The 14,591-nt window shown below is 46.9% G+C and overlaps 1 protein-coding gene across 1 annotated transcript; it reads right to left on the bottom strand.

Annotated features, from left to right (window-relative positions):
* Positions 1-1,160: 1,160 nt before the first annotated feature.
* LOC131729689 (inositol 1,4,5-trisphosphate receptor-interacting protein-like 1) lies at positions 1,161-2,669 on the bottom strand. The gene has a single exon (XM_059019894.1). The coding sequence runs from the start codon at positions 2,667-2,669 to the stop codon at positions 1,161-1,163; it is 1,509 nt and encodes a 502-aa protein (XP_058875877.1).
* Positions 2,670-14,591: the final 11,922 nt, after the last annotated feature.

The following is a 14,591-nucleotide window of genomic DNA, read 5'->3' as shown; positions in this document are numbered from 1 at the left end:
GTAAAGCATAGGGAAGCATTGTAAAGCACAGAGAGGTGTGGTAAAGCATAGGGAAGCATTGTAAAGCAGAGAGAGGTGTGGTAAAGCATAGGGAAGCATTGTAAAGCACAGAGAGGTCTGGTAAAGCATAGGGAAGCATTGTAAAGCACAGAGAGGGATGGTAAAGCATAGGGAAGCATTGTAAAGCACAGAGAGGTCTGGTAAAGCATAGGGAAGCATTGTAAAGCACAGAGAGGTATGGTAAAGCAGAGGGAAGCATTGTAAAGCACAGAGAGGTATGGTAAAGCAGAGGGAAGCATTGTAAAGCACAGAGAGGTCTGGTAAAGCAGAGGGAAGCATTGTAAAGCACAGAGAGGTATGGGAAAGCCTCGCTCAGTGGTTAAAGACTGTTAGATTTATTGTGATAGTCTCGCATCAGTCTCTTTGTTGTTTGTTTGTCTGTTTGTGTTTTGCTGCAGCATGTCCTGTCGCGCTCCTCGATGATCGTCTGTCTGTCGCGATTCCCGACTCCCTGATGTTCTCATGAGGTAGATACTGAAATCTTCTGAGTTGACTGCGTTTTCCAACCTTCTCTGTGTTTGTGGTCCCTGAGTAACGGGGCTTGGAGGGGGCTGGAATGGGTGAAACAAAATACACAGAGCATCCTGCAGGGGGAGGTAGAGTGCGATATGAGAATTTAATGCCCACCCCGAGGGGTAGGATGCTACGTTATTCAATTGTCATTTATCACACACTATCCCATGCAGTATTGTTTATAATCTCTGGTGAGCATTTTTTTTTCCTGTGTTGCTTATTGTGGAATTCCTTTCAGCTTGACGGCTCGCTGGGGTCGCGCTCTGTTAATGAGCGCGTGTTTCCGTTATTACAGGAAATATCAACTGGAAGAGCCCAGTGAAAAGAATTGCTCACCAGTTATTATAAATAAATGCAAATTTCAAAGACTTGCTCTAGTCAGGCCTGGCTGGATTTGTATAATGAACTAAAATAAAAAATAAATAAATAACAAAGTTTCCTTTTAAAATAATTAATTAATAATAATAATAATAATAATAATAATAATAATAATAATAATAATAATAATTAGAAGATGAAGAATATGATGAAGAATGAAAAACAAACACTTCAAACTCCTGAGTGATTTCCTGTCACCTCATCCAGTCTCACTGTCTCTGCTCCAGCTCGCTGCGTTGCTTCTCTCCCTGCGGTACCAGCGCCTTCGCTCTCGACAGGAGCTCTCGATACTCCACCAGCGCCCGCAGGTACAGACCCCGGTCGTCCAGCAGGGGGCGAAAGAGATTGACAGGCGGGGCGCGTCGGAGGGGGTCTCCCATCTCCCCAGGATGGACCCCGAACTGATGCAGCCTCCTCCGGTCCAGACACCTACCCAGCATTAGCAGCACGTCTGCCAGCTGCTCCGCCAGTCGCCCGCGAACCCACAGAGAGGCCGGCCTCAGCAGAAGCAGGTGCAGCAGGACCGTTTTGAAGTGGTACGACGTCAGGACGGCGGCGCCCTCTTGTGGCGGGGAGGAGGAACTGCGGTCCCGGAGGGCAGCCAGGATTCGGAGGCACTCCAGGTGGCAGCTGTGTCTCGGCAGCCGCAGCCTTGCGGCGTTCAGGTAATGGAGCTCGTAGACGGCGAGGGACAGGAGCCAGTCCACCAGGGGGGCTCGGAGGGGCGTGGCGCAGGGGTACACTTCCGAACCGGGGTAGCGCACGGCCGGGGTGAGGCTGATCCAGAGGGAGCGGCGGGAAGGGTGGGTCAGCTTGATCCTGCAGGGGGGGGTGCCGCCACCGGAGAACGACACCTCGAAATCGTATCTGTGGGCGACTTCGCCCCAGGCTCTCCTGAGTTTAGCCCCGAACCACACTAGGACCTTGGACACGTCCAGGTGAATCCCAGAGCAAAGCGAGGACTCCAGAGAGAGCTCGGGCTTTCCTCTGAGGAGCAAGGCTTTTGTGTTCCTGTGCACCAGACACAGTGCCCCCCCCAGGCTGTTGCAGGTACAGCCCCGGTAGACCGCGATCCTGCCGCGCAGCTCCCCCCCACTCCCGCTGTCCACAGCTTCGTGTTTGAAGGCGTACCCATCCGGGGCTTCGAGGGGGACCAGGAGGTCCCAGCGGGGCTCTGAACGGGACCCCCACTTCTCGAACATGCTCCCCACCCCCACGCAGCCCCCCGGAGCCGGGTCGAGACCGGGCCGGCACAGCCCGCGGAAGGAACCCAGCAGGTCGTCCACGAAGCCCACCACGAAATCGCAGCCCCCTAGTGGCGGCCCATCTTCCAAATCTTCTCCTTCTTCTTCTTCTTCTTCTTCTTCCTCGCTCGACTCCGACGGACCCTCCTCTTGGGGCTCCTGCCTCCACACCTCCATCAGAAGGAAAGCCCCCCCGACAAGCAGAGCCAGGGAGCTCCAGGGGCCCCAGGCTTCGACGCGCGGCGGAGTCGGCCCGGTAGTTGTCTCTGGCTCTGGGTTCGGGGTTTCGGGGACAGGGTCTGGCTGGCTGTTGAGGTCAAACTCCTTGTGCAGCCGCGCCATCTCCGAGCTCAGAAACCGCTCCTGCTCCGCCTGCCTCTGTGAGAATACAGGGTTGTCATGCACGTCTCCCACCAGCAGGGGGCGCTGCAGCCCACCGGACAGGAGCAGCAAGAAGGTGGTGAGGAAGGCCATCTCTTTCACTGCGCTGCATGGGGGGGCAGGGGGGGCAGGTGGGCAGGGGGGGTCGCCCTGGGACACAGAAAGGAGGGTTAATACTTTGCCTAGGCTGTATTTTTTCTTACAAATGGATATTGTACAATGATATCTTAATATGGGCAGCAGTGTGGAGTAGTGGTTAGGGCTCTGGACTCTTGACCGGAGGGTCGTGGGTTCAATCCCAGGTGGGGGACACTGCTGCTGTACCCTTGAGCAAGGTACTTTACCTAGATTGCTCCAGTAAAAACCCAACTGTATAAATGGGCAATTGTATGTGAAAAAATAATGTGATATCTTACAACAATTGTAAGTCGCCCTGGATAAGGGCGTCAGCTAAGAAATAAATAATAATAATAATGTAATATACACTGGACTCGCCTGACCTCAGCACCACGTTACTGGATCCTCAGCTGATGCGCTATCCTTGCACTATTGCACTGCTAACATGTCACTGTAGATATAACTTGCTGTGATCCTAACTGGCTGCATCCTAGTTCATTATTATTATTATTATTATTATTATTATTATTATTATTATTATTATTATTATTATTTATTTCTTAGCAGACGCCCTTATCCAGTTCCTTATGCATCCTAGTTCATATTGTATTCTAGCAGTATTATTATTATTTGCACTGACTGTAAACTACACTGTGTTTAAATATGAAGCTTGCATTGTAACCCTGTGCTGCCCTGTAACAAAGGCAGCTGCCTAATAATAATAATAATAATAATAATAATAATAATAATAATAATAATAATAATAATAATAGCGTCAATTACCTAAAGCAGGTTTCATTCGACTTTATGAAGCAAAATGAGTTCATTCTATAGGGGGAGGCAAAATTGACCAGAGCTGTACCACCTACAAGCTATACTACCTGTATGCAAGCCCAGTCTAGTCCTCTATGTGGTTATGCTTACCGTTCCCTTTCCTAATCCCAATCTAACGTTATACGCCTCCCCGCGATCGCGGTTCAGCTATAGACCGTCCTCTTCAAACTGTTGAATGCTGTTCCCTTCACCTCACCTCGCACCTTGACTGCTGCAGTCTGCAAAGAGGCTGAGTCTGTGTGAGGTACAGGAGGGGGGCGTGGTCACAACACGTGCGGCGCTGCGGACAATCCATTCTTGTGATGTCACTCCTCGGGGCTGACGTGGTTTTGGTTCAGGGGGTCCGGGGAGGGGCTAGGGAGGGGGTAGCTGTCTGGTTTTAAGGAGAAAGTTGCTGTGCGTTAATTACTCATCCCCGAAACGACAATAGGAAGGCTTTATTGATTTTTAAATAGTATCTAAATTTTGCATATTCATTTTTAAATAGTTGCTTTAAAAACGAATACGTCCTATGCCCGAAACGTCCTGAAAAAAAAACTTCTAAACCTTTTGTGTACGTTTTTTAAAAACATTTTCTTTCATATGCCTTCAATTTTGTACACTGCAGTTACTATCTATCTATCTATCTATCTATCTATCTATCTATCTATCTATCTATCTCACACACACTATCCAAACACACGTTCAAATTCTGTGCTTCATTGAAGCGATCTTTCCTTAAGACGTTTCTTCCAAATGAGGCGCAATTCTTCAGTTTAGACAGCAGAGGGCGACAGAAGCCCACTTATTGCACGTTGGTCGGTGATCTATTTACAGCCTGTATCCGCTATCCTGAGCACAGTGTGAAATAATAACGCCTGCGCGCCACCCTTCTTACACAAACTCATTCAAACCATTCATAAGAAAGAAAAAACACTTCCATTTGGAAATAGGAAATTCCTTACTGCCCCACCCCAATGCTGTATCTACCCCCCAGCCTGTAAGTGGCTCTGCTAATGCACAGGACAATGGAACCTGCCCCCATGTCTAGCCAGGACAGAGAGGGGGGGATTAGATTTAGGGGGTAACTGTACACCTCTGGCCATTTTTGGATTAAGGACAAATTCTTGTTCAGAATTCTCTGTGGAATTAGTGTAAAAGTGGGGGTGGGGGGAGAGGGGGGGGGGGCACGCTACATCTTAATTATTCTGGAGCATATGAGTATTTAATCTGAGAATATTAGGAGCTAGCGAGATTTACTAATAAAAAGTATTTAAAAAAAAAAGTAATATTTTTGTGTGAGAACTGAGAATATTGTATTAGGGGATAGCTAGATTTACAGAGATATTCGCTTCATTTAAATTATTAAAATAATCTTTAATTATCCCCGGGCTAATTAACAGACAAAGGGACTAGCAAGATTAACTCAATTATTATTATTATTATTATTATTATTATTATTATTATTATTATTATTATTATTATTATTATTCTTTATAATCTTAATTATTCTGGAGCATATGCATGTTTAAACTGAGATATTTAGTAGCTAGCTGGATTTCCAGCAGTTTAGAGACCAATCTGCTAATAGGAACGAAGCGAGCCCTGATTGGCCGAACGCCCTCCTCTCGCTGGTACGTGCTCTGGGGTTTCCTGCCTTCTTCAGGGCTTTGTCCGTTTTTTCAGGGACTTTTTTTTTCAGCCAAACCCACTCCCATAACAAAAACAAATGGCCTTAAAAGTGTTTACTCTGGTTCTGTACATTAATTACAGAGCAACGTGGAGTAGAGCACACAGTGCAGGTGTGGCACACAGTGCGGGTATGGTAGAGCACACAGTGCAGGTGTGGCACACAGTGCAGGTATGGTAAAGCACACAGTGCAGGTGTGGCACACAGTGCAGGTATGGTAGAGCACACAGTGCAGGTATGGTAGAGCACACAGTGCAGGTATGGTAGAGCACACAGTGCAGGTATGGTAAAGCACACAGTGCAGGTATGGTAGAGCACACAGTGCAGGTGTGGCACACAGTGCAGGTATGGTAGAGCACACAGTGCAGGTATGGCACACAGTGCAGGTATGGCACACAGTGCAGGTATGGTAAAGCACACAGTGCAGGTATGGTAGAGCACACAGTGCAGGTGTGGCACACAGTGCAGGTATGGCACACAGTGCAGGTATGGTAGAGCACACAGTGCAGGTATGGTAGAGCACACACTGCAGGTATGGTAGAGCACACACTGCAGGTATGGTAGAGCACACAGTGCAGGTATGGCACACAGTGCAGGTATGGTAGAGCACACAGTGCAGGTATGGCACACAGTGCAGGTGTGGCACACAGTGCAGGTATGGTAGAGCACACAGTGCAGGTATGGCACACAGTGCAGGTATGGTAGAGCACACAGTGCAGGTATGGCACACAGTGCAGGTATGGTAAAGCACACAGTGCAGGTATGGCACACAGTGCAGGTATGGTAGAGCACACACTGCAGGTATGGTAGAGCACACAGTGCAGGTATGGCACACAGTGCAGGTATGGTAGAGCACACAGTGCAGGTATGGCACACAGTGCAGGTGTGGCACACAGTGCAGGTATGGTAGAGCACACAGTGCAGGTATGGCACACAGTGCAGGTATGGTAGAGCACACAGTGCAGGTATGGCACACAGTGCAGGTATGGTAGAGCACACAGTGCAGGTATGGCACACAGTGCAGGTATGGTAAAGCACACAGTGCAGGTATGGTAGAGCACACAGTGCAGGTATGGTAGAGCACACAGTGCAGGTATGGTAAAGCACACAGTGAAACGGGGAAACAGGGGGAGCTGCCAAAGTACTGTGGAAAATCACTGAGCAAATATACTGGATACTTTCTACAAGGTAAACCTGTAACTGCAAGAATGCAATTAACACACACACACACACACACACACACACACTGACACACACACACACACACACACACACACTGACACACACACACACACACACACACACACACACACACTGACACACACACACACTGACACACACACACACACACGCACTCACACTGAGACACACACACACACACACACACACACACACTGAGACACACACACGCACACACACACACACTGACACACACACACACACACACTGACACACACACACACGCACACACACACACACACTCACACTGAGACACACACACACACGCACACACACACACACACACGCACACACACACACACACTGAGACACACACAGATCTAAGCCAGACTCAGAAACTCTATACTCTAAATCGTGACGTTCCTAAAACAACAAAAGCCTGTCTGCGGTCTCTCCTGGAGGGAGGGGGGGGGGGGGGGGGGCGTGGCCGTAGCAAGCAAACCGATAATACCCAATTAAGTGCCTAAGCCTCTATTATTTGGGGGTGTGGCGCGCTGGGTGAGCGGGGCCAGGCTCGGTGGGTGGGCTCACAAGTTGCACGCATGTTTGTAAATGCCGTCGCTCTGTGCTGTAGGAGCCGCTTGCAGAAGCGCGTTGGGAAAGTGGGCGGGTCGATCGCTGAGCAAGGAAACCTGACGCGTGGCGTCGAATTGCAGAGAGACGAACAGCAGCTTTGTGGATCGGTCAGCGATCTCCTAGGATAGGTAATAATCGAGAATGATCCGTGCCTGGAGGATTCATTCAAAACCAAGCAATGTGTATTCAATTATAGCTGAAAATGTATACATATTATCCCTTATACAAGTGTCCCACAGTAAAAGCACAGCACAGTGGAATACAGCACAGTGGAATAAAGCAGTGTAATTCAGCACAGAGAGGTGTGGTAAAGCATAGGGAAGCATTGTAAAGCACAGAGAGGTCTGGTAAAGCATAGGGAAGCATTGTAAAGCACAGAGAGGTCTGGTAAAGCATAGGGAAGCATTGTAAAGCTCAGAGAGGTCTGGTAAAGCATAGGGAAGCATTGTAAAGCACAGAGGTGTGGTAAAGCATAGGGAAGCATTGCAAAGCACAGAGAGGTCTGGTAAAGCATAGGGAAGCATTGTAAAGCACAGAGAGGTCTGGTAAAGCATAGGGAAGCATTGTAAAGCACAGAGAGGTGTGGTAAAGCATAGGGAAGCATTGTAAAGCACAGAGAGGTCTGGTAAAGCATAGGGAACACACGCACACACACACACACACACACGCACACACACACACGCACACACACACACACAGAGGTACAGACACACATGCACAGAGACACGCACACACAGACACTCACAAAAACACAAACTCAAAGCCATTCACAAAGACAGAGAGGCACAGGCGCACACACATTTCCCTGCTCATTGATTGGCAGCTGTCAGTCAGTGTGCAGGGCTGCCTGGGGACTCGGGGACTCTTCCAATAACACTGCAGGAATGTGCCGTCGTGTCCGAGCGCCGGGGGGGGGGGGGCGGTATGGGGGGGGGGGGGGGGGGTGTCTAACACCAGGCAGGCTGTCACACTCACCCCTGGTTCTATTGAATTCATTATATATATATATATATAGATATATATATGCAGCATATCCAGCAGAGATCCAACAGCACTTGCAATAAAGCACAGCGAAAGCACAGCACAGTAATAAACACAGTGAAAGGATAGAGAGAAGGATGGAGGGAGGGAGAGAGCGATGGAGGGAGGGAGGGTAAAGGAGAGAGCGATGGATGGAGGGAGAGAGCGATGGAGGGAGGGAGGGAGGGAGGGTAAAGGAGAGAGGGATGGATGGAGGGAGAGAGCGATGGAGGGAAGGAGGAAGGGAGCGATGGAGGGAGGGAGGGTAAAGGAGAGAGCGATAGATGGAGGGAGAGAGCGAGGGAGGGAAGGAAGGAGGGAGCGATGGAGGGAGGGAGGGTAAAGGAGAGAGGGATGGATGGAGGGAGGGAGCGATGAGGAAGGAGGGAGGGAGACCTGCACGTCGCTCTCGCTAATCCCCTAAAGCACTTCCACGTGTTTCTAAAAGGCCCGGCTGACAGAAAGGAGTTTTGGTCTGTTTGTTTAACACAAGCCTGCGGATGGGGGGCTAATTGGGTGCAGATCGGCTGTCTTAATTAGAACAGGCAGCCAAAACAGGGGGAGGTGGGACCGGGGGGGGGCAGGTTGTTTTTCCAGTTAATTGCATCATTAGGGAGGCTGATTATCACTCTGATTAAATATCTCAGGGTGCAGCGAGGGAAGGGAAACAATAACACCTGGAAAGGGGGCGTGGCTGCAGCTGCATAGAAGAGACTCTCTTCTAGTTTCAGTGGCTGTTTAAATTTTTGGATTTCTTCATTTTAAAGTTCATATTGAACCTGCGGCGTTGTCACAGCGTGCAAATGAAGTGGAGGCAGGCTTAGGACAGAGGGAAGGAGATACTTCCTCACACAGAGAGGGAGAGAGAGGGAGAGAGAGAGAGAGTGGTGAGGGGATGGAAGGGGCTACCATGGGTTCCTGAGTCACGCTGTTGATGCTGAATCACTGGGATCCTTTAAGACCCGGCTTGACAAAGTTCTGAGATCAATCAGCTGCTTGGAACTTTACAATGCTTCCTTATGCTTTACCAGACCTCTCTGTGATTTACAATGCTTCCCTATGCTTTACCAGACCTCTCTGTGCTTTACAATGCTTCCTTATGCTTTACCAGACCTCTCTGTGATTTACAATGCTTCCCTATGCTTTACCAGACCTCTCTGTGCTTTACAATGCTTCCCTATGCTTTATCAGACCTCTCTGTACTTTACAATGCTTCCCTATGCTTTACCAGACCTCTCTGTGCTTTACAATGCTTCCTTATGCTTTACCAGACCTCTCTGTGCTTTACAATGCTTCCCTGTGCATTACCATACCTCTCTGTGCTTTACAATGCTTCCCTATACTTTACCAGACCTCTCTGTGCTTTACAATGCTTCCCTATGCTTTACCATCCCTCTCTGTGCTTTACAATGCTTGCCTATGCTTCACCATGCTGTCACTGTGCTGTATCACACTGTGCTGTGCTTTTACTGTGGTAAGCGTTTCTTGTTTGTGTTGTCCTTCCAAGGCTTTCACAGTGACGGATCATTTTATGTTATTTTAAAAACAGAAGAAAAAAATAAATAAACCAGTGCAGACTTGACTTAGCTAATCCAGCCAGCCCATTGTCATAGGAATCCAAAAGCAATACCTCTACCCCCTGCCCCCACCCCCTATACACAAACACACCCGCCCACCCCACTTAACAGAGGCGTTTAATTCTACTGGTCTTAACTGGGATTATGCTGCAATCATACCTCCGACAGAAGGGGGGGAAGGGGGTGGGGGGGGGTCCTGGAATCTTAAAACAACCCCCGTGTTTGTCAAACCCCACCCAAGAGTCCAGAAATAGCCAAAAGAAAGCTCTGCCGATTTCTGCTGCAGTGAGATTCCACGAAGACGCGTCATGACAAACTGAGTTTGCTTTGGCGCCCAATTATCTTTCAATCCAATGCCAGCCTGTCTGCCCAACGTCGCCCTCATAACTTCGCCAGCCATGCCCAGAAGCGTTGTATCACGTTATAGAATTAGCAGATTAATTCCACACCGCTTTGTAGCTTTCCCAGATACTATGAGTGTGCCCGGGACAGGCTAGCCTGGGCTCTGTACATTATGAATGACTTCTACAGAGTTCTTCTCTGCTCTGTTTAGGAACGAGGGGGGGGGGGGGCGTGGGGGGGTCCTGGGTCGACAGGTGGGTGATATGTGCTTCTGTTTTCCCTGGGGGGGGCGGGGGGAAGGTTCTAGACAATCCAATTCCGCACAGCTGCACAGTTCACTTTGCCCAGCCATAACAGCTGCACCAAAGTTATTTTATTTAAAAAAAATAAAACGTTCTTTACCCTCCTGATGCAACTTGATCCAGGAGGTCCCCGGTTCAAATCCCACCTCAGCCACTGACTCATTATGTGACCCTGAGCAAGTCACTTAACCTCCTTGTGCTCCGTCCTTCGGGTGAGACGTAGTTGTAAGTGACTCTGCAGCTGATGCATAGTTCACACACTCTAGTCTCTAGCACAGAGATGTCTGGTAAAGCATAGGGAAGCATTGAAAAGCACAGAGATGTCTGGTAAAGCATAGGCGAGCATTGTAAAGCACAGAGAGGTCTGGTAAAGCATAGGGAAGCATTGTAAAGCACAGAGAGGTCTGGTAAAGCATAGGGAAGCATTGTAAAGCACAAAGAGTTATGGTAAAGCATAGGGAAGCATTGTAAAGCATAGAGAGGTAAATACATTTTAAATTTGAAATAGCCCCTAGCTCCCCAGATTGGATCCCAGGCCTCCAGAGGAAGGTGACAGGCTGGTCTAGTGTATTAACATTAACTCACTAGCGCCACCTCTAGCGGTAGCTGTAATCTATAGTATTATTACGTCACATAAAACGAGTCTCCACAGATTGCGAGGTATGAGAAATAAACCCCTCGTTTATTAAGCAGCATTTAAGAATATTAAGTGCGGACGGTGCAGAGGACACAAAGGAAGCGAGGGGGCTGTATAGAGTCTCAATCTGAGCCCCATTCTGAACAAGCCGCCCTCTGCAAACAACCCGACCCGCTCCCAGCCGCCCTCCCGTCACCTCACCGCTAATGAAGACTTCAGGGCAGGCAGGCCAGCTATAGAACAGCAAATGAGAGAGAGAGAGAGAGAGAGAGAGAGAGAGAGAGAGAGAGAGAGAAGCGAGTGACCGGCCGTGTTTTGTGGTGCTCTTTTCTAGCATGCCCGTGGTATAGGGTGGGGGGCTGTGGATTACACACGGTTTCAGAGTCAATTAAATGCGGATTTGTGGAGGTCAGCAAAGGTTACTGGCCATCGCCTAGAAATGAACAAATTACTGAACACTCAATAATAATAATAATAAGAAGAAGAAGAAGAAGAAGAAGAAGAAGAAGAAGAAGAAGAAGAAGAAGAAGAAGAAGAAGAAGAAGAAGAATAGTGTTGTTGTTAATAGTATTGCAATATATATATATATATATACACACACACACACTGAGACACACAGAGACACACACTCACACAGAGATACACACTGAGACACACAGATACTGAGACACACACACACTCACACAGAGACACACACTGAGACACACAGATACTGAGACACACACACACACACACACACTCACACAGAGACACACATTGAGACACACAGATACTGAGACACACACACGCACACAGACACACAGATACTGAGACACACACACACTCACACACACTCACACAGAGACACACACTGAGACACACAGATACTGAGACACACACACACACACACTCACACAGAGACACACACTGAGACACACAGATACTGAGACACACACACGCACACAGACACACAGATACTGAGACACACGCACACAGACACACAGATACTGAGACACACACACGCACACAGACACACACTAAGACACAGACACACAGATACTGAGACACACGTACACAGACACACAGATACTGAGACACGCACACAGACACACAGATACTGAAACACACACACACACACACACTAAGACACAGACACACAGATACTGAAATACGCACACAGACACACACACACACATTCACACACACTGAGACACACACGCACACAGACACACAGATACAGAGACACACACACAGAGAGACACTGAGACAGACACACTATCAAAATAAGCCATTGTACACTGTAAAATACACTAATGCTAAAAAGTGTTTCAATATTTACTTTCCAGGGCAGCAGTAATTGCAGGGGGTATAATTCTGCTTTTCATGTTTAGAGCACGGGGCTTATTTAAATCCAGGGCAGTTATACAGGCAGGTCGTCATACACAAAGATGGGCGAGTCTAACAACACGCATCACTGAAACCAGCGTGTAACCCCAAACCCAACCCGAACAGCCTTGTTGAAAACCCAAGACTAACCGATATCTATTGAGACCTTAATAACTAGCGTTACCCATACCTGCGGCTCAATACTCCTTAATTAAGCGCGATTAACAACTGTGTGGTTCTATGCTTATTAAACGGCCAAAGAAATACTGTCTGATCCTGAATACGAGCCCCATACAGTAGTTTTTATATTTAATGAATCCACCGCGTTCAGAATATGAAACTCTCCCGCCCTCTGCTTACAATGTAAAATTCTGAAACTCGTCGATGTTAAAACCGATCCCTTTTATAAAGGCGTTATTAATAAATGCGCGTAAGGCTAAGAGAAAGCGGTTTTGTAACAGGACGTGTAATAACTCGCTCTCTTTCACACGAGGAACGCAATACAAACGGAGCTGGTAATGGTTCTACACTGAAGAACGAAACAGCTCGTTTCTGTAACTAAGTTGATCCGCCTGTGCCGGGTGGATTATTATAAAGTACAAAGTTAATAGAAAAAGGGGGAACATTTCGGGGGACCTTTCTGCTTGAGAGACCTTTTCTCTTTAAAATATTGAGCATGTTTTTAAAGAGGAGACGATGATCTATTCTGGGATACCCGGGGATTTAAGTAAGGGGTCCGAGTGAGGAGACAGTAATACCATTCCCTGCACCCTATAGCCTTACTGGAAATGATTTGATATGATGTGTGTTACGGCCAATGTCCGAAGTCGGCCAATGACAGCACTGACCGAGCACTGACGTCATTGCCCAAGAGTAGCGGCCAATGACAGATTGACCGGGCATTGATGTCATTACCCAGTAGTAGTTGGTCAAGTTTGAAAAAAATTGTATTACTACGACTAAATATATATATTAGATTTTATACCGTTAGATTTTTTTTTTTTTTAAGTACACTTATTGGTACAATTTCGTTTTGCAAGAACTTTTTTTTTTTTATAACAACACAAAAAAATATATTTTCAGTGTAGGCCACTATTGCCGCATGACAGAGTCCCGTGACACTGAGAATGACATCCTTTATTAGCTAGCTTTACGCGTACACTTATTGATAACACTCCGTTTTGCAAGAACACTTTTTTATAACAACACCACCATTTAATTTTTTTCTTTTCAATGTCGCTACTTGCAGTATTGCAGCCTGACAGACTCCAATGCACCGCTATAAACAATGCTTTAGGACAGCATCCGCGGCCAATGACGTCAGTGGACAGTAAACAGTTCTATGTTTGGGTATTTCGCGTTTCTCGTGTTCATTTTTTAACACTAACATTTAAAACACATGTATTTCAGTGCCATGTTTGTACACCTCAGTATATATCGTTTCATATAAATACACTTGAAAACGGGGGCTTTTCGCTTATTGGCAACTTTCGGTTAATGACAACTTTTTGCTGAGAACCGAAAGTTTGTTAATAAGCGGCGTCTACTGTATACACACACACACACACAGATAGATAGATAGATAGATAGATAGATAGATAGATAGATAGATAGATAGATTTGATGTTTTTTTAATGATATACAGATATATCTAGATGAATAATTAGTTAATTGCAAGGATGTGAATCGGGCTAATTTAAGGACTGTTCTGCACACATCATTTGATTAGTTTTACTAGTTTTTGTTCAGTATTTGACCACCGTGCTCAGTTCTTTTTACTGGGATAAATGCAAGCGCACTTTTGCCATCGTTTTATACTGGTGCAAAAATTCAAACATAAACCTCATGGAACAGGTTATATAAACTCACTTTAGTTTCTATTATTATTATTATTATTATTATTATTATTATTATTATAGATAGATAGATAGATAGACAGATAGATAGATAGATAGATAGATAGATAGATAGAGAGAGAGAGAGAGAGATAGATAGATAGATAGATAGATAGATAGATAGATAGATAGATAGATAGATAGAGAGAGAGAGAGAGAGAGAGAGATAGATAGATAGATAGATAGATAGATAGATAGATAGATAGATAGATAGATAGATAGAGTATCACACAGTGTACATTATTACACTATCATCTGAGTATGGAGTTTCCGCACCGTTGCTCCCAAATTCCTTCTGATCCAATCAGAAGCCTGCATCACTGGCGTTAGCCACTCCTCGACCCCGTGCCAATCAAGCCCCGCCCCCCTGCCCACCCCCTCTGTTCCCACACGCTTTAGAGGCGCTCCTGCCGCGCCCCTCCCATACCGAACAGAACAGGAC

This window comes from Acipenser ruthenus, unplaced genomic scaffold, assembly GCF_902713425.1.
Source record: "Acipenser ruthenus unplaced genomic scaffold, fAciRut3.2 maternal haplotype, whole genome shotgun sequence".
Lineage (NCBI taxonomy): Eukaryota > Metazoa > Chordata > Actinopteri > Acipenseriformes > Acipenseridae > Acipenser > Acipenser ruthenus.
This window is presented reverse-complemented; position numbering and strand designations above follow the sequence as displayed.

Coding starts and splice junctions, on each gene's coding strand:
- LOC131729689 (XM_059019894.1), bottom strand. CDS start 2,669: ATGGCCTTCCTCACCACCTTCTTGCTGCTCCTGTCCGGTGGGCTGCAG.